This window comes from Poromitra crassiceps (assembly GCF_964638095.1).
Source record: "Poromitra crassiceps genome assembly, chromosome: 17".
NCBI classification, from domain to species: domain Eukaryota; kingdom Metazoa; phylum Chordata; class Actinopteri; order Beryciformes; family Melamphaidae; genus Poromitra; species Poromitra crassiceps.
In genome coordinates, this window is record NC_139635.1 from 22,555,611 (window position 1) to 22,574,820 (window position 19,210).

Below are 19,210 nucleotides of genomic sequence, written 5' to 3' on the forward strand. Positions count from 1 at the left end.
TTGGCCCTAGCTAATTACCTCATTCGAAAATCCGCTGCCGGTACCCGTGCCGAAGCATGGTCATTCCCTTTGCAGTGCCTTGCAAATAGCATAGTCCATGTTCGCATTTCTGATAGCCGCTTTATGTTCTCACTTTATTATTCTCTATTTTTTGGAGTTTAGCATTCATCCATGTATCGCTCACATCAGACTTCTCCAGTGGATGTCACCGAGGTTGACTGTGCCATATTTTTGGTCTGAATGATTTATTTAATGGCCCTGAGCAAGCAGAAAAATCACCAAACTAAACTACTGCCCTCATAGTTCAAGTTGACAATGGGCAATTAATCAGTCAGGAATACAGCCAAAAGCTTGTTAAGGTGTATTTGAAAAGAACTGAGCTACACATCGAAGCCAGACTTGAATCAATCATAGTCCATAATTACAAACCAAATTTCACCGATGACTCTAAAGTTTCTATTGAACTACCTTAATTCATCCCAACTATTATGGGAGACTCATCTTAAGGGAAACTTGCCACTGTTAAAGCTGATGCATGTGTTTTTACCAGATTGGGATTCACTTATCTTTTAACAGGTAGCCTACTCGTTTAATGATGATCAAATATCATTTTAACTCATATTGATACAAATTCTTATAAAAATGTATTTAGCCCCCCCCCCCCCGATTTTATCCCTCATTAGTGCTAATTTACTTTTATTTATCCTGGTTGCTACTCCACCCTCTGCCGATCTGGGGAGAGCCGAAACTGGCTCCATGCTTCCTCCGAGACATGGGCAGTTAGCCAGCCGCTTCTTTTCACCTGACAGGGGAAGCTTCACCGGTAGGACATAGCACGTGGGAGGTTCACGCTATTCCAACCAGTTCCCCTCCCTCCGAACAGGCGCCCTTAAAGACCAGAGGAGGAACCACATTAGCAACCAGGACATTGCATGTTTTGGTGAAGGGGTTCCTATATGAAGGAAACCCCCGGGAGGCACGGGGAGAACATGCAAACTCCACACAGAAAGGCTCCTTTGACGACCCCACCCGGGCGGTGGACACTCAAGGACATGCGGACGGGCACGCATTCCTTCAGCGTTCACAGCGTCCCAGGTGAGAATCGAACCCAGGACCTTCGAGCTGTGAGGCGACAGCGCTTACCACTGCACCACCGTACCCCCTCTTTGCAAAGAGCTTGCATAGAGACTGCCCCCATTATGACAGGTTTGTGTGTTGGATTTATGGTGAACTAGGCATCTCGCGCGTTATGCGCGCTCGATTACTTAGGCTCGCTCGCTGTGCGGGCTCGCTAGCTCGGCCGCTACGTGGCCTCGCCCGCCCTGCAGCTCGCATAGGCTACGCAGCTCGGCCGGTACACTGATGACATCATCAGTGATGTCATAATGCCTCCTTGTGTGTGTGAGTATGTGTGTGTGTGTGTGTGTGTGTGTGTGTGTGTGTGTGTGTGTGTGTGTGTGTGTGTGTGTGTGTGTGTGCGTGTGCGTGTGCATGTGCGTGTGCGTGTGTGTGTGTGTATGTGTGTGTGTGTGTGTATGTGCCCCCTTATGACATCACTTCCAGTTCAGTGACTTCACTTCCGGGACAACTGGGACACGGGACACGAAATTTATAACATTTTTAACATTTATAGATAGATAGATAACTAATAACTGTTTGTGTACAGGTAACTGTTTTATCACTATTGATTATGTAAATAAAGCTATATCACAAATAAAACAACAGATTACACGTACAGTAGAACATATGACGTCGTGGAATACATGTATTGGTTCCTTTTGTTTTTTATTTGCTGTTGTGACCAATTATATGCGTTGTTTGGGGGACTTGGGGGTCCTGCAGGGAGTTTTTTGTTTGTTTGTTTCTGAATTAATGCCTTATTATGTATTTTGTATTTTTTGTTGATGTTTGTCATTCTTTTTCTTCTTCTTGTGTGTTAAACATTTTTTATCAATAAAAAAAATGATAAAAAAGATTACACGTACATTTCACAAACTGATAATTACTAAAAGCCAAAGACTAGTTCCTCCCTTCTCCACAGTGACCTTTGTCCCATGTGTTTTGTACATATCAGTTCAGAGCCAGGGCCTATATTGGAAAGCACTAACCAGCCTGATTCCCTACCTAAGACTCTTAACATAGTTTGAGGATCAGGATTATAAGAAATGCTAATTCTAATCCCAACATTTGAACAGTTCATGCCTCGGGCCTCTGTATTTGTTGGTAATTGATGTATGGGGCAAGCATAGTCAAGAGTGGCATAGCAGACGAGGGACAAGCATCTTCCCTATAGCAACTTCCTCCATCTCACATCTGCAGGTGTTCCCAGGCATGCTGGGAGATGTAGTCCCTCCAGCTCCTTGTTCCGGGCATGCTTGAAAAGCGAGGGGGGCGGTTTGTATACTTCCGCATTGACGCCAAAGCAGGAGTAGCAAAAACTGCAATTCCTCGCATGACCACTTGAGGCTGGTTGCAAGAGCGAGTTAATCCCCATTCACCCCCATGTTAATATGCCTGTCTTTACACGGTGAATAAACATGTTTACAGCTGGGTTTAAAAAAACGGTTTTGGGCTATATAGCTAATTTCACTTTTAATATACTTTTACTTTTACATAACTCACTCGTTTAAAGTAAAATAGATGATATAAAAGACTATGTTCTGGGCATGATTGACAGGTCGCCTGTCCAGTCAGCTGGTGCCAGATCACAATTATGTTGATCATGAGGATTTTCAAAATTATTAAAAAATTATTAAAAATGTAAGTTACGGAAAATAATGCATGATAAATTCCATTCTATGCCAGTAAGACTTCAATTGTGTAGGTGAGCGTGGGATTGCTGCTTAGTAAAGTTTTAAACATTTAAACAGATTTTTTTTACAAGACTATCATTGCTGCTCCAAGTTCAAGACTTTGAGTAGATGTGAGTGATGCATGCAAGTCCTCCATGTGTTGCTGTGTTGCTGTTCATGATTATTATGCCTCGCTAACTCTGTGTTGATGTTGAGTCTGTTTACTCCAGTTCTAATCCACTTGAGCGTTTCTTTCTGCAAAGACATGTGACTCAGGTTTAGTTTACATGCTGTAATGTTGGGTCTGCAAGTGTGCCCAACAAAAGGTGAACTCACATTTGTATGGTTCAGCAGGCCCTCAAAATGCTCCTGCAGCACTCTTTGATGGTCCTCAAAGATGATGCAGATCTTAATGGAATGAGTCAGGTCCCTGCAGACATCTTCTCGCTTCATTTCCATTTCTCTGCTATGTTTTTGGGATTACAATGTATTAAAGCAGGTATTGTCCATGTATTGCCAAAATTGTCCACTTCTGCTCAAGCATTTCCAACAAATCATCTTGATTAAATTGAGCAGAGGAGTCAATCGTCCTTCATGGCTTTGCATATGGCCTGATTTATGTCTTTCCTAACCTCCTCAATGGTGGAGCTATCAAATTGGGGAGCTTGAGGTTACACCCCACATTTCTGAAATGAGCCATATCTATAGGGCTGGATCGGGTGTGCGTGAAATGTAATCCAGTGGTTCCTGCTTCTGATGTGATGTAAAAGTTCAAAAATTATGTTATTTTGGGATGTTAGTATTAATGCTATTCCTATGCCACCCTGCTGTCCAAAGACATGTCTGGTCTGTTTCAGGAGGGGAACCTTGCAACCCATTAGGATGGTGCTTTCTGTAATGAGTGTGGACAGCTTTTGGGGTCCCCCCCCCCCCCCCCCCCCGACTATAGGTCCACTCATCATGCAGAGCTCTAAACTTGCTCCAATCCACTTCCGTCCCTCTGAAGTTTAGAAATGACACGATTGCCATTTGCTATTCATCAACATCAGTGCCAGTATGGCAGTTGGTGACATGGACAAATAGTATTTAATATCAACTAGGGTGAAAGGAGAAACATCTTGGATGTGGTTTGGTCAAAGGGTTAGTCTTTGAAATGTGGCATCAGAGTGAGGTTTTCCTCGTGTCCGTGCCATCTCAAGCAACCAATCCAAGCCAGGCCAAAACAAACGTCAGGAGAAAGAAACATTTTTGTTGTTTCTGGATACAGCTTTGCCTTTGACTCTCACTTTGTTTCATTTGATCTCCTCCTCATTTTAGCATTGTCTGTGACCTGCACTCAAAAATAGAAGTAGTCATTATGCAAAATGGTGCCTTCAGAATCGTATCATGTTATTGGACTATTAATTATTGATGCATGGAATGTGTCCATCACTTTAATGTTGCAGCTGGTAAAGGTGGGGCTAATTTTAATTACTTTACTGCTGGTTTAGCATAATGAAAATATCTCATAACACAATGTAGGTGTTAGGTGATTGTTAGGTGATTTATAATTTGGATTAATAATGTAAATCTGCAATGTAGCCCAATTATAACTAAGCTGCATAAGTAGAGTGAAAAGTACAATATTTCCCTCTGAATTGTGGAGTGGAAGTATAGGGGAATACTAAAGTAGGCTACCTCTCAAACTTAAGCATGCAGCCTGTAAATGCAGTTAGTCAAATAGGCATGGTACACCAGCAATGTAATAGATATAAGCAAGTTTCAGTGGTAAAATAAGGTAGAGGATGTTTCTATAGGGTTTAATGACCCCCCCTCCCTTAACATAGGCACCATGTTAACGGGGAATGATAGGGAGCTGAGAAACCTTGATCAACCCTCCCTCTTCTCCCATCTGTGTGCTTAGGGCAGTCAGAGGGAGAGAGAGAGAGAGAGAGAGAGGGGAGAGAGAGAGAGAGAGAGAGAGAGAGAGAGAGAGAGAGAGAGAGAGAGAGAGAGACCTATGGCACCTGCACCGGTGGTAGTATATTTATAGTCTATAGCTGTATGGAAAATAGAAAAGAAAGGAAAGGAAGAAGTGGCGAGAGGGAAAAAGAAAAAAGAGAACAAAAAAGAAACTCCCCCTTGTCCGAGGGAGACACCGTCACATCCTCCTCCAGGACGTCCCGGAGCCAAACCGATGCGATGCCGGTGGTCCTGATGAGAGTGGCGCTGGCTTGGCTGCTGCTGGCCGGGCTGGGCTCGGGCTGCGGCCCGGGCAGGGGCTACGGCAAGCGGAGGCACCCCAAGAAGCTGACGCCGATGGCCCTCAAGCAGTTCATCCCCAACGTGGCGGAGAAGACCCTCGGAGCCAGCGGCAAGTACGAGGGCAAGATCACCCGCAGCTCCGACAGGTTCAAGGACCTGACTCCCAACTATAACCCAGACATTGTCTTCAAAGACGAGGAGAACACCAACGCGGACCGCCTCATGACACAGGCAAGTGGCAGGTGGGAAAGAATATAGGCATGTTTTGTCGCGGTGACAGACAAGACAGACAGACAGACAGACAGACAGACAGACAGACATCGACAGACAGACAGACAGACAGACAGACAGACAGACAGACAGACAGACAGACAGACAGACAGACATCGACAGACACAATAACTTTAAAAACACAGAGAGGATAGGTAAAAACGGAATTACAATACAAAAATAGCTAGGCTACTGTGAGGGAGGATAATATGCATATCTCCCTGAAAGCTCTGCCTTTCACTCCAGCTTTAGATGGGCTAATTAAGCATTATATTATAGCTACGTTATACACTTCAAATAGCGCAATATGCCTATACATACAAATAGCCTATACGAAAACGAAACACATGCATGTGGCGTAAAATAATTGATGAATGACAGTTGGATTGGAAGCGACAAAAGAGCGCATCGGTCTCTTTCTTGCCAGTGAACCGTGATGCGGGCTTTACATCTCCAGTTGGCTCCAGCCGACCATGATAAATTAAACTGGTCAATAACGGGGAGACTGTCCCAGTGCAGTGCGGCTCTCTGCACTGGAATAAACCTATTGATGACTCCAGAATAAGGAAAGATCCGAGTCTATAGGCTATAAGCGCGCTCCCTCCCCGTGCATGCGGCATTACAATTGGTGCGCATTTTGCGCGTCTGGTTAGTTTTGGGTTAGTTTGACACTTTTTTCGACAGCACGTACAGTAGCCCGCATTAAGAACAGTATGTTGTTGCGTTTAATGTGTGTTTAGCCTATATTGTCATGAAAATTGACGCAAATAAATAGGCTACTGTATGTGCAGCCTCAAATTTCAAACGAGCTGGAAGCAAGTTGAAGAGTGGCATGTCATTTTTAGACGCCTACTTACACACTCGTGAGCGCTCGCTCGCTCTCTCTCTCTCTCTCTCTCTCTCAAGCACGCACGCACGCGCACGCGCGCACACACACACACACACACACACACACACACACACACACACACACGCACACACACACACACACACACACACACAAGCTAAAACGCATACATTCTGGGCGTGTCCCCGATCTCAACTCATGCATGCTGTCTTCCATATATTGATCCTATTGAGAAGCATCTGCTCTGATCAAGATTAAGATCGCAGCCTATAGAGTCTATAGGATAGACCTTCTCAACCAATTTCCCCCTCATTTAGTCCACATTGGGGCCACTGCCGAGTGCCGACCCCTATTCAATGACATTTTCTGTCTCAGACCCAAATCTGAATAGCCTATTTGTCCAGAGAATATGACTGTCTGTATAGGAGAGATAACAGTGAAACTATGCTAAAACGTTATTCTACATTCTCAAATTAAAAATGAAATTATGCTGAAGTTGAACATTTCATCTATTTGTTGTGGACCCCATGGAACTCCCTCTAGGACCCCTGGTGGTGGTCCTTGGATGCCATGTTGTGAACCACTGGCCTATTGTCAAGTCCCAGCATTTTATTTACAGAGAAGGGCTTGTTTGTGGTGGCATCAGACATTGAAAAGTGCAGTCCATCAGTTTGGTTCTCAAACACCTTTTCATGTCAAAGACCCCATAACTGACATAAATTAGACCACGGACCCCCATTTGATAAGATTTTGACGCAAGGTCCTCCATCGGATAAGGTTTTTGCTTTTAGATGTGTGTTGTTTTTACAGAAATGTATAAAAACGATGACCAAGTTATACATTCTAAGAGTGAAGAGGGCTCGCACACTTTCAAAAAATCTGGCTTTAATTCACCATAGTGCAAAAAAAGTGACAAGTGATATAAACAGAAAAGGAACGTTTCGGTCTTCAGCCCATCGTCATCGTCAAGTTCTACATTCTGTCATTGTGTTACGGATGGAATTCTAGTGAAAATAAATGATTCCCAATTTTTGTGGGGACCTCCTGGAACCCCCTCAAGGACCCCTGGGCCTCCGCAAACCCCACTTTGAGAACCACTTAAGTCCAAATTTAATCTTGTCATTTTTTATCATAATTATGGAGAGCAAAGATCAAACAAAAATGACCAGGAATTTATTTGAAAGCCATATATGAAGTCGGAAATTTTTCTGGATATCAGCAGATTTGGAAGTTTTGGTGCTAAATGATATTAGATGCAGGTTTTGCAATCTAGCCTATAGGCTAAGGCTTATTATCTGAACATGTCTCTCCCTTTCCAGAGATGTAAGGACAAACTGAACTCTTTGGCTATTTCAGTCATGAATCAGTGGCCCGGGGTCAAGCTCCGGGTCACGGAGGGTTGGGATGAGGACGGCCATCACTCTGAGGAGTCTCTGCACTACGAGGGCCGGGCGGTGGACATCACTACCTCTGACCGCGACAAGACCAAGTACGGCATGCTGTCCCGCCTGGCTGTGGAGGCCGGCTTCGACTGGGTCTACTACGAGTCCAAAGCTCACATCCACTGCTCTGTTAAAGCAGGTAGGTGGACCATGCAGGGTGGGTGCGTGCGTGTGTGTGTACATGGGTACCCATGTACACACACATGCACACATGCACACATGGGTACATGCAGGGTGTGTGCATGCGTGTGTGTACATGGGTACATGGGTACGTGTGTGTGTGTGCACATGTATGTATGTATGTACTGTATGTATGTATGTATGTATGTATGTATGTATGTAGGCCTATGTATGTATTATTTATGTATTTATGTATTTATGTATGTATGTATGTATGTATGTATGTATGTACGTACCTACCACTACTGTATGTATGTATGTATGTATGTATGTATGTATGTATATGTATGTACTGTATGTATGTATGTATGTATGTATGTATGTATGTATGTACTGTATGTATGTACTGTATGTATGTATATGTATGTATGTATGTATGTATGTATGTATGTATGTATGTATGTATGTATGTATGTATGTATGTATGCACTGTATGTATGGATGGATGTATGTATGTATGTATGTAGCCTATGTATGTATGTATACTACTACTAATGATAATAATGATAATAATACTAATAATAATAATACTTCGTGAAACTTGTAAAGCGCTTTTCAATGACCCAAAGTTGCTGACAAATTTGACAAATTTGATTTGACAAAAAACAACAACAAGAGGAACAAAAAGAGAAACGAGCGACAGGGAACATATAGAAAACATATAGCGAAAGTAAGCAGGGAGACATAGAAGGAGGGGGGATGGGAGGGCCCGGGCTCCCAGGGAACCCCCCTAACCCCCTCCCCCCCTTCTGATTCTAAATATAACTGAATCGCTTTGCAAGTAAAACTATTTTTATAAGCATTTTACAAAATGTCTATGGAAAAATGAATGGCTCACCAGTCACCACTTGCCCGCAGCCATCCAATGACACTAAATCATTAATCTTCTGGGGAACAATTTTTATTTCATTCTGATTGGTCTTATATTTGTGTCATAGTTCTGTGGAGCCTGAAAAAAAGAAGAAAAAAGAGGGCCCCTTCATGCTGAGGGGCCCTGGGCACCTGCCAAGGTTGCCCATATGTGGCCCTGATAATAAGAAACTGAACCGAAGTATTCCTCAGTGGAAGATTCATAACCTATTTAACATTGTATCTTTTTTTATTCACCTTCAGAGAACTCGGTTGCAGCCAAATCGGGTGGTTGCTTCCCCGGTTCCTCCTCAGTGATGCTGGCGGATGGAGGGACTAAACCGATGAAGGAGCTCCAGTTGGGGGACAGCGTGCTGGCCGCCGACCGGAGGGGAAACCTGGTCCCCAGTGACTTCCTCATGTTCATGGACAGAGACGGACAGATCAGGCGAGAGTTCTACGTGCTGGAGACCGACGAACCGCGCCGCAAACTGACGTTAACTCCCTCTCACCTCGTCTTCGTCACCAACGGCAACAGCACCGACACCGGCGACACCAGGGCGGTGTTCGCCAGCACCGTCACACCGGGACACCGGCTTCTCGTCATGGCCGACGACCGACCGGAGCGCCTGATCCCCACGAGGGTGAAACGGGTCTACGCGGAGCAACGGGGAGGCTCGTACGCACCGGTAACGTCTCACGGAACCATCGTAGTGGACCGGGTGTTGGCCTCCTGCTACGCGGTCGTGGAGGACCACGCGCTCGCGCACTGGGCTTTCGCGCCAGTCCGGCTGGGGCACGCATGCACATCGCTGGTCGGGATGGTGAAGGAGCTCGGCAGCGCGCACCAAGTGGATGGCGTGCACTGGTACCCGGACCTCCTGTACCACATAGGGAGATGGCTTCTGGACAGCAGCTCCTTCCACCCGCTAAGCTGAGATATACAAATCATAGTTTAACCCCAGGTTAAACAACAAAAGTCAGATTTAGTTTTGTGCCTCTGTTAGGCCTTTATGAAAAGCATGGGCATCAGGGAGGTATGTCAACGTGTGGCACATACAGTATCTTCACCTAAAGCGAGTCCAAATTTGCTCTTTTGTTTATCATGATAATGGACTCTACGCAGAGAGCGGCTTCGTAAGCAGACAGCATCAATGGATGCTCAATGGGACTTCCCTGCTTAAATAAAGGCAACATGGCGCTTGTCTGCCTGCCTGTCTAACATTTGGAAGTGTTGACCTCTGAACTCCAGCCAACACATGATTATGACCAGGTGTGGCACTCACCATTACCGAAGCCTTAGCCCAACTGAGTAATAAATAAATAAATGAAATAAATAAATAAATAAATAAGTAAATAAATAAATAAATAAATAAATAAATAAATAAATAAATAAATAAATAAATAAATAAATAAGCAAACACATAAATAAATAAATAAATAAATAAATAAATAAATATATAAATAAACAAATACATAAATACATAAATACATATATACATACATACATACATAAATACATAAATACATGTTATTTGGAAGCCATAACTCAAATATAGTCATACCAGGGAGCATTCAGGACCAATGCTGCCTCTATGCTGCTGATAGCTTGGTGACCTTCTATGCTGCTGATAGCTTGGTGACCTCTATGCTGCTGATAGCTTGGTGACCTATGCAATAATGATAATTATCCATAATATCTTGTCATCAGTCATTGCTTCAATTTGTCTCCAGAAAGATAGTGGATTGAAGTGTGTTGTGATGGTAAATGATATTAGATATAGATCTTAAGTGGATTCATGTCCCTGGTCATCATCTTATTTTTTATTTTCAAAGACACTGACTTCCTCTTCAATGAACAGACACTGAAATGACCATGAATATATATCTATATACACAGATATACGAGGAATCAGTGTGATGTCACAACACCGCAAATCCCCCGGAAGCGCAGCAGTTAACTAGTATGAGTTGTGCCAAACAAACGTTCATATCTCAAAAACTATACATGCTTATATTTTGACATTCTGAGTGAGAGTTTGATGTATAATATATGCATGTCGTGTTAAAGTTGTGTGAACTGTCACACTTAACATCACTTAAAATGTAAACAACATAGCCAGGGCTAGAGTGAGCACTCAAGGCTCTCTCCATAGGGTCCCATTGCTGTTTCCCCCCGGAGACGCGGTTTGTTTACCAAAATGCTGCTCAGCTGATCCCTCATATATCATAAATTGTTTCTCCTTATTTATTATTTTCTGTATTCTTTACAGAAAGGCTGGAGGTGTTTATAGTGGCCTGTGTGAGGCGTGGAAATATTCAAATTTTTGAATGTTTTATTTTCTTTGAGTACAAAAGCCATGCTGAATGATTCATGTATAGGCCTATTGAATGAATGCAGAGCAAATGTGATTGTTATATAACTGACTGTTAGGGCCTATTATATTTTCATGTATGGATAGAGTATGAGATCAATAAATTATATTTTTGATACACTGGAACTTGACCTCGAACTAATAAGTGGCCTGATGGAATATTTGGCAAGCATTGCTTCATTTTGGACCTCCCAGGCATAGAGCCCACAGCTCAATCTATATACTGTATGATCTATTATACTATAGCCTACTATACTATATATGCTGTATTATAGTATTATACTGTACTCCTGACTCAAATATGAAACATCAATATGTCATCAATATTTTATAGACTGTAGACATAGACATATTTTGTAGACTGTAGGTTTACTGTACACATAAAAAGACAATGTTGATTTACACCTTTGAGCATATAGACACTAGTCCCCATGCCTGTCCTCAGAGTGGGTTATACATGGAGATTATATTGCTACTGCAGTCCAAGACTACATCATCGCTGAGGCTCACACTATTAATGGAGCAAGCAGAGCCTCTAGTGGCTGCCTCCAGACTTCACAGTCCAAATGCTTTTCAGTCACAGGAGAAAGCTGTTGACGGGAGTCGACGGGAATTAGAAACTTAGGGAAGTAGTTTCCATGCATGGCTGCATAAAGTATGTTAGTATTTTTATATATATAAAATATTGTATGTATATGAGTAAAAAAGAAGTTCTCCAGCGCACACCAGGGTAGGAAAATAGACACTTTATTACTTCTAGGCTACATTAAAAACAGGAAACAAGGCGAACAACGCGTTTCACAAAGTGCTTCATCAGGTTGGCTATAGGGTCTGAGACTGTCACTGCCACCAGGTCTGCATTTAAGTCATCAGTTGCTGATTGGCTGATTGGCAGGTGTCAATCACCCAATGAGGTGCCCACAAGAATACAAAATGGAGTCACCACAAAATTCAATAATAGAAAAAGGGGGGGAGGGGAATTTTCAGGAAAAGATACAAGATACAATATATATTCACAAAATGCATATTACATGGTTCACAGAATTAACACATAGTACACCACAAACATTACAAGTCGAGTCACCACACTTGTCCTGTCTCAACGAGGGAGGGGAGGGGAGGGGAGGGGAGGGAATACACCCCCATACAGGTGACCTCGAATGTGTGTGTGTGTATATATATATATATATATAGAGAGAGAGAGAGAGAGAGAGGGGGGGAGGGAGGGAGGGAGGGAGGGAGAGAGAGTGGGGGGGAGAGGGAGGGAGATAGAGACACAGAGAGAGAGAGAGAGAGAGAGAGAGAGAGAGAGAGAGGGAGAGGGGAGCGAGAGAGAGCATGGCTGTGTGCAACCATGTAGTAGTGTGATATGACAACCAGAAGGTGGTGCCATTCACTTATTGGAGAATTTGTGTACTGACCCGCCCTGCAAGATAAAATGCACTACTGTTAGACAAGCATCCAAGGTTACTATGTAGGAACCTCTTAATGTGTATTGTGTAATATATTTGTAATTGATCAACTTTTTGTTTCAAGTCAGTAGTATACATGCCGTTCCTTTTTCTCCAAAATCCACATTGTTAAAATAAAACAATGGGGAAATACTATACTATACTAGAATTAAGAGTAAAAGCTACCGTGATGAAACTGACCGACCATGGGAAAACACATGACACATTATCAGCATTTTTGGCTTCGGTAGCGTATGGTTTGAATGTGATGTGTTAAAATTGCTGATATTTTACACATGCTGTATTTGCTTATAAATAATATGCACTATAGGTTGGGGAGGAATAGCAATAGTTTCATGATTCAGGGATCACATCAGAAAGAAAGAAAGAAAGAAAGAAAGAAAGAAAGAAAGAAAGAAAGAAAGAAAGAAAGAAAGAAAAAGAAAGAAAGAAAGAAAGAAAGAAAGAAAGAAAGAAAGAAAGAAAGAAAGAAAGAAAGAAAGAAAGAAAGAGAAAAAAGCCTGCATTGTGGTGTAAAATACTGTGATTTCAGTGGGAGGCTTAAATCTGTCAACTATAACTTTGTGACAAACAAATCTGTGTCCCAATTTCCTCAAAACAAGATGTTCTCTTTATTTATTCATTATTCACCCTGATTGTTGTAAAAGCTTCTTTTATGCAACTTCATCTTCATTTCTTTATGGCCAGTGACGTATGTCCAACTGCTTTGAATCTAGTGTGTGTGTGTGTGTGTGTGTGTGTGTGTGTGTGTGTGTGTGTGTGTGTTTCCCAGTCTTTCTCTCCAGCCTTACAGTAGTGCATCATCCCACCACTAGTAGAAGCTGACCTGCATAAAGCAAACCTGATTGTAGATGAACCCACAATTTGGATTAGGGATGCATCATGTGGATTTTTCTAAGATTATATACATTTTGCCTTTATTGGATAGGACAGTAGGCAGACAGGAAAGGTGGCGTTGAGAGAGAGGGAGCGGATGACATGCGACACAAGACAATGGGTCGGATTCGAACCCCGGTCAGCCACACGGAGGTCTACGCCTTTGTGGTACGCGCTGCACCAGGTGAGCCACCGGGATGCCGCTGATATTGGATTATTTTTACCAATATGGCGGATATTTTCCAACTCTTTTGGCCGATTGCTGATACCAATGCTGATATATGCACACATTTTTTCTACCTAATTTGAGAGAACATATGGGTCCCTATCGTTGCATCGGCGCTGTTTCTAGGCCGATCGCCTGGCGCAGCTCAAATCAGTGGGCGTGGACCAGCGCACTTGATATCGTCGTGCTGGCGCTAGACGCAGCCTCAACCATTACAACCACGCCTTTTAAGCGTAAAATTATGCACCGTCATGCTCATTGGATAACTGCAATAAACGAATCGCAAGCTTGCCTTTTTAGCTCCAATTCCAGTGATCCCGCAAAACCAGACGAAAGCCAAACGCTCTGCCCCCCCCCCCCCCCTCCCTTCATCCAGTCTGTCTGTCTGCATTATAGGCTATTATTCCATATTATTATGCTTCTCAAACCAATCTAACTGCAGTTTCAATACTGCAAGCATGTAAATACGCTACACTATAGCAAGATCAAAGTGAAAATAATGTTCTAAACACATCAGCTAGAAAAATATAGCCTATTAGATTGGTGAAAGTTTGTCCAGAAAGATATAATTTTCTCTCGCCTGCTGCAGGAAGGATGATGCACATAAATATAGCCTACATTATGTAAAGTCATTGCATAAATGTGTTTTTATTGTAAAACTAAATGTGGAGTAGGGCCAAGTTATTGGAGCGGACATCACAGTATAGCAGATGACAGTAGAAGCTTCCGAAGCTCGTTCCGCTGTCACTTATCTAAATCACGTTAAATCGACAAGGGATATTTATAGCCCCAGTAGGACATATATGTTTCAAATAGGGTGGTGTTTTCATTTCGATGTTTTATTTGGTCCAATATTGAAATGTTCTACAATTGGAGGTTGTCTTACCATTACACATTATTTAGATCCTCCCTTAATATAGGTTTTCGGCTCATTTGGTTGCTATTTAGTAGCGAAATGGAGAAACACAATGCATCTTGGGACATTCACATTACAGTGAAGTTACAGCTTATTTTTTCTATGGGACTCTGAGCGAGGGAGTCAGAGACAGTCGGTATTGTGCCTGTCAGACTGAGGAGAGAGGGAGAGAGGTGACACAGAGAAGGGTGAAAGAGGAGAGAGCCAGAGGGGAGGGAAAGAGCCAGAGGGGAGCGCTCCAAACAACTGGCCCACTGAATAGGCCTGCTTTTCAAAGGCGCAAGGCGCTAAATTAACGCCAGGTCAGAAGATAGCAGTACGCCGGTATTTAGCGCCGACACGCCCACTTTGGCCCATTCTGGGACTGCGCCACGCCCATTCGGCCTAAAGCGCATTTGGCAGCCTAAAGCCATATTGATATCGTCCCAAAACAGGCGCAAGGCACGTTTTTTTGCGTTTAAGGCCTGTTTTAGCGCCGAAGGCTTGTGGGAGAATAGGGCCCCAAGTCTCTCCTGTAGTGGTGGAATGAACACATTATTATGCCTGCTCTTATCGTGATGACCCACTGGCCCATGCAGACATAAAGGTTAGTTTAGTTTAATGTTTAGTTGGACAGGACAGTGCACATTAATAAAACAGTTTACACATATAGAATCATCCATACATGTCAACAGTAAATATGCCGGGATTAGCCGAAGCTAGTTTTCACCCGTAGTCCTCGGGACATAGAGAACTAAAAAACTACAAGGTAGCTACAGGAATAAAAAACAATACGGAAATAAGAAGCAATACGGGAATAAAAGCAATAAAATAAAATAAAAATGCACATGGGATAACAATACATACACAGGATAAAAAACAATACACTCAACAAGATAAAAAACAATACAGTTAAAGTGCACGGGAGACAAAATCAGTACAATAAAGTGCTGATACAGTACAATAAAGTGCAAAATCAAGGACATTAAATACAAATGCTTTTCAAAATGCACTGGGCAAAATAAGAAAACTATCACATTTTCTTTCAAACAAAACGGTAAGATTCATTGTACATAAACACTCTTGGATGACGCTCTCCTTGAGACAATCCAGACATTAGCCACCACAACCAGGGCAAATCTGACTGATTTGATTTGACCTATCGCATCAAGCATTTGGGATAAAGCATCATTTTATCGGCCGAATCGGCAAAAGTGTTGGCTTTGGGCCCATACCAATATTTCATTTTGAATCCTTTATCGGCCGATGCAGATGACGTGCCGATATCATTGGGCATCCCTAATTTGGATATCTGCCTATCTTGGAATTGTTGCACCTGGCAGCTTAAAGCCTTATCCATTCCCATTCCCATCGATCCCGTGGTGTCCAGTCCCAATTCTAACACAACTGTGGTTCAACAGCTCCATTTTCACACTACATTGCGTTCTGATTCTATCAGCCTGTTAACAGGCTCTGACACTGAGTGCAGGCCACCCTGACCCGACTGAGAGGATGTTCTGGCGTCAGCAGCTTTCTCACTACAGGATGCTGGCAGATGATGGAACAAGCCCTTCAACTGACACACAACTAGAGCGGCCACATCCCATCTCAGTGCTCTCCATCCTCTCCTGGCTGTATCCCCCCGGCTCCTCTCCTCTCCTCCTCTCCCCTCCCCTCCTCCTCTATCCTCTCCTCTCCTCCTTCCTTTCTTCTTGTCCGCTCTGCTCGCCTGTTTGGCTCGGTTCCCTTTGCTCACCATCAGTGCCTCCTTCCCAGGCTGGTCGCCAGAATAAAATGTCTGCATTGTATGTTTCTCCAATCCACAACGGATATGTAGAATATCAACGTAAATGTGAAACAAAACATCGGCCTAGTTACTATGTTTCTAAAATGTGGCATTTTATGTTTCTACAAACCTACAAAGTCAATGTAAATTTGAAACAAAACGGCAGTTAATTTGAAAACCTCGCCCCATAGAGAGCCCCAGGGATGACGTATTTTTGTAGTCAGAACGCGGAAGTCCCGGACTTCCTGGTTCTTCACTGTTTCCGTCTATGGGATTTTTGAATGGGTTTTTGCCGCGATGCTTCAAATAAGGTCTCTGAGCGACGCAAGCTTAATCAAACGTGAACCAGAGTTCAGTCGGATAATCTTCACACATGAGGACCACTTTCATGAGTTTTGTAGCGTAAATGCGAGCCCTAGAAGTAAAAAGCTCGAGCTAAGCTAATCCAGAACGACACACTGTCGCATAGGCTTCCGCGTCACGTCAGCACATGATCGGACTGTTGTTGATGTGTGCACTGATTACCCTGGGCTGAACGGGCTGAACCAGGTGAGGGAAGATAATTTCCGTGTTCGTCCTTTGAAGTGATGACGTCATTGACGTATATATCCACGTCGACTCAACAGTGTAGTCTCATTTAGCCGTTTGCTAGCTAGCTGCCCTTTTAACGGCACGTAAAAGCTTCAAAACTCATAAAAGTGGTACTCATGTGTGAAGATGATATTACTAAACATTGGTTCGCGTTTGATTAATCTTGCATTGCCCAGAGACCTTATTAGAAGCATCGCGCCAAAAACCAATTCAAAAGTCCCATAGGCGAAAACAGTGAAGAACCAGGAGTGTTAGCATCGATGATTTCCGGACTCGTTCCTGGGGCACTCTATTGCAGGTGGGATCCAAACAGTGTTGCATTATGGGACAATATAGTCTGTTTGTTCGGCCATGGTAACCACCTGCAACGCTAGCAGAAACCGGAGAAGTAACTTGTTATCCTAGTGCACACGAGAGTTCCCACATGGAAAGAATCTATATGTACCCTATATGTTTTAATATAGGGCCACATATAGTTTTCCCATATATGGTGCATACATAAAATTGGCCGTTTTCCTATATTATATGTACATATATGTACCTATATGTATAGGTACATATATGTACCTATATGTACATATAATATAGGAAATCGGCCAATTTTATGTATGCACCATATATGGGAAACCTATATGTACATATATGTACCTATATGTAGGGTTTTAAATTAAAAAAAATAGCAGCGCACACAGGATTCGAACCCCGTTCTCCAAGGTTCAAGCCGTGCGCTCTAGTGCTGAGCTATACATTTTCTTATACTAACCAGAGAGCCGGGCACATTATATACTCTCTCGCACACAACGTAGACCACAATTGTCAGCGATCGGGAAGTTATTTTATGTGATGCGTATGATCGTAACAGACTAAAATGATGTTGTGTGTGTGTGTGCATCTATAGTCTGTAGGCTGTACGGCTTCAGAGGTTAACTTCATTTAACACCAGAGACTCAGGAGGTAGGCCTACACAGAGCCTCATATAGTCTGTTACAATAGTGTGCCCAGAGCACCTCGTTCCGCACTTGGTGCAGACCGGTGCAGACCGCTTTGGTCTAGTCAGTCACAGCTAGTAAGTACTTGCGCATGCTCGTTGCTGCAGGAACTGAATTCATTATTTTATAGTATTGCGCTAAACTATTAACCATAGTTGTGTCCTGGAAGCTTTTTGCTGGCACCACATAGCCTATAGTCCCATATTTATGATATTTCATGTGACATAAAATGCGTTGAAATGCAGTTTTCGTGTAGATCAGATTTCAACTCTCAGTTACACAATAAAAGACAATAAAATGCCAATTCACACACTATCAATATTGTCTCTATTCCAAACTACAACAAATGTTTTAACAATATGATGAACCAAATTGTGTTTTTTTACACGTTTACGTTGTAACCGCATTTTAGCCGGTTGAAAAGAGGGTGAAATTAGGTCTTAGACGTTCAAACCCAATATCACCCAGATTTAAACTAAAAATCAACGTTGAAAAAACGTTTTGTGCTCGCTGGGTATATATGGATTATGACACAGTGTATACAAACAGATTTGTAAATGACCTATATAGGAGGCATATACCTTGTATTGTGTACATATATGGCCTATATGTGGATATAAAGAAGTGAGACCTATATGACCTGTATTATGAACATATAGGGCCTTTATGTGTATATAAAGAAGCTATATAGGAGACATATGCCCTGTATGTGCACATATAGTACCTATATGTGGATATAAAGAAGCTATAGGAGACCTATATGCCCGGTATATGCACTTATATGCACCTGAATCTGGCCTATATGCAACCTATATGCGGCATAAATGTGGCCTATATGCGCATATATGCACCTAAATCTGGCCTATATGCAACCTATATGCGGCATATATATGGCCTATATGCTCCTATATGCGCATATATGCACCTAAATCTGGCCTATATGCAACCTATATGCGGCATATATATGGCCTATATGCTCCTATATGCGCATATATGCACCTAAATCTGGCCTATATGCAACCTATATGCGGCATATATATGGCCTATATGCTCCTATATGCGCATATATGCACCTAAATCTGGCCTATATGCAACCTATATGCGGCATATATATGGCCTATATGCTCCTATATGCGCATATATGCACCTAAATCTGGCCTATATGCAACCTATATGCGGCATATATATGGCCTATATGCTCATATATGCTGCATATAGGTTGCATATAGGTTGCATATAGTTGCATATATGTTCATATAGATTCTTTCCATGTGGGTTGTCAGGAACCAGTAACGTGAAGAGAGTTTATTGCGTTAGCTCTGCCTATACCCTCTCTGGGGGTGTCTCCACAGACACCCAGTTCATGAATGCTGCAA

General features: G+C 42.7%; 1 protein-coding gene across 1 annotated transcript; it reads left to right on the plus strand.

Moving 5' to 3' along the window:
- Positions 1–4,973: 4,973 nt before the first annotated feature.
- On the plus strand, positions 4,974–9,562 carry shhb (sonic hedgehog signaling molecule b; the record flags this gene model as incomplete). Its single annotated transcript, XM_083653980.1, has 3 exons — positions 4,974–5,267; positions 7,473–7,734; positions 8,889–9,562. The coding sequence occupies 3 exons, from the start codon at positions 4,974–4,976 to the stop codon at positions 9,560–9,562; spliced, it is 1,230 nt and encodes a 409-aa protein (XP_083510106.1).
- Between the last annotated feature and the right edge of the window lie 9,648 nt (positions 9,563–19,210).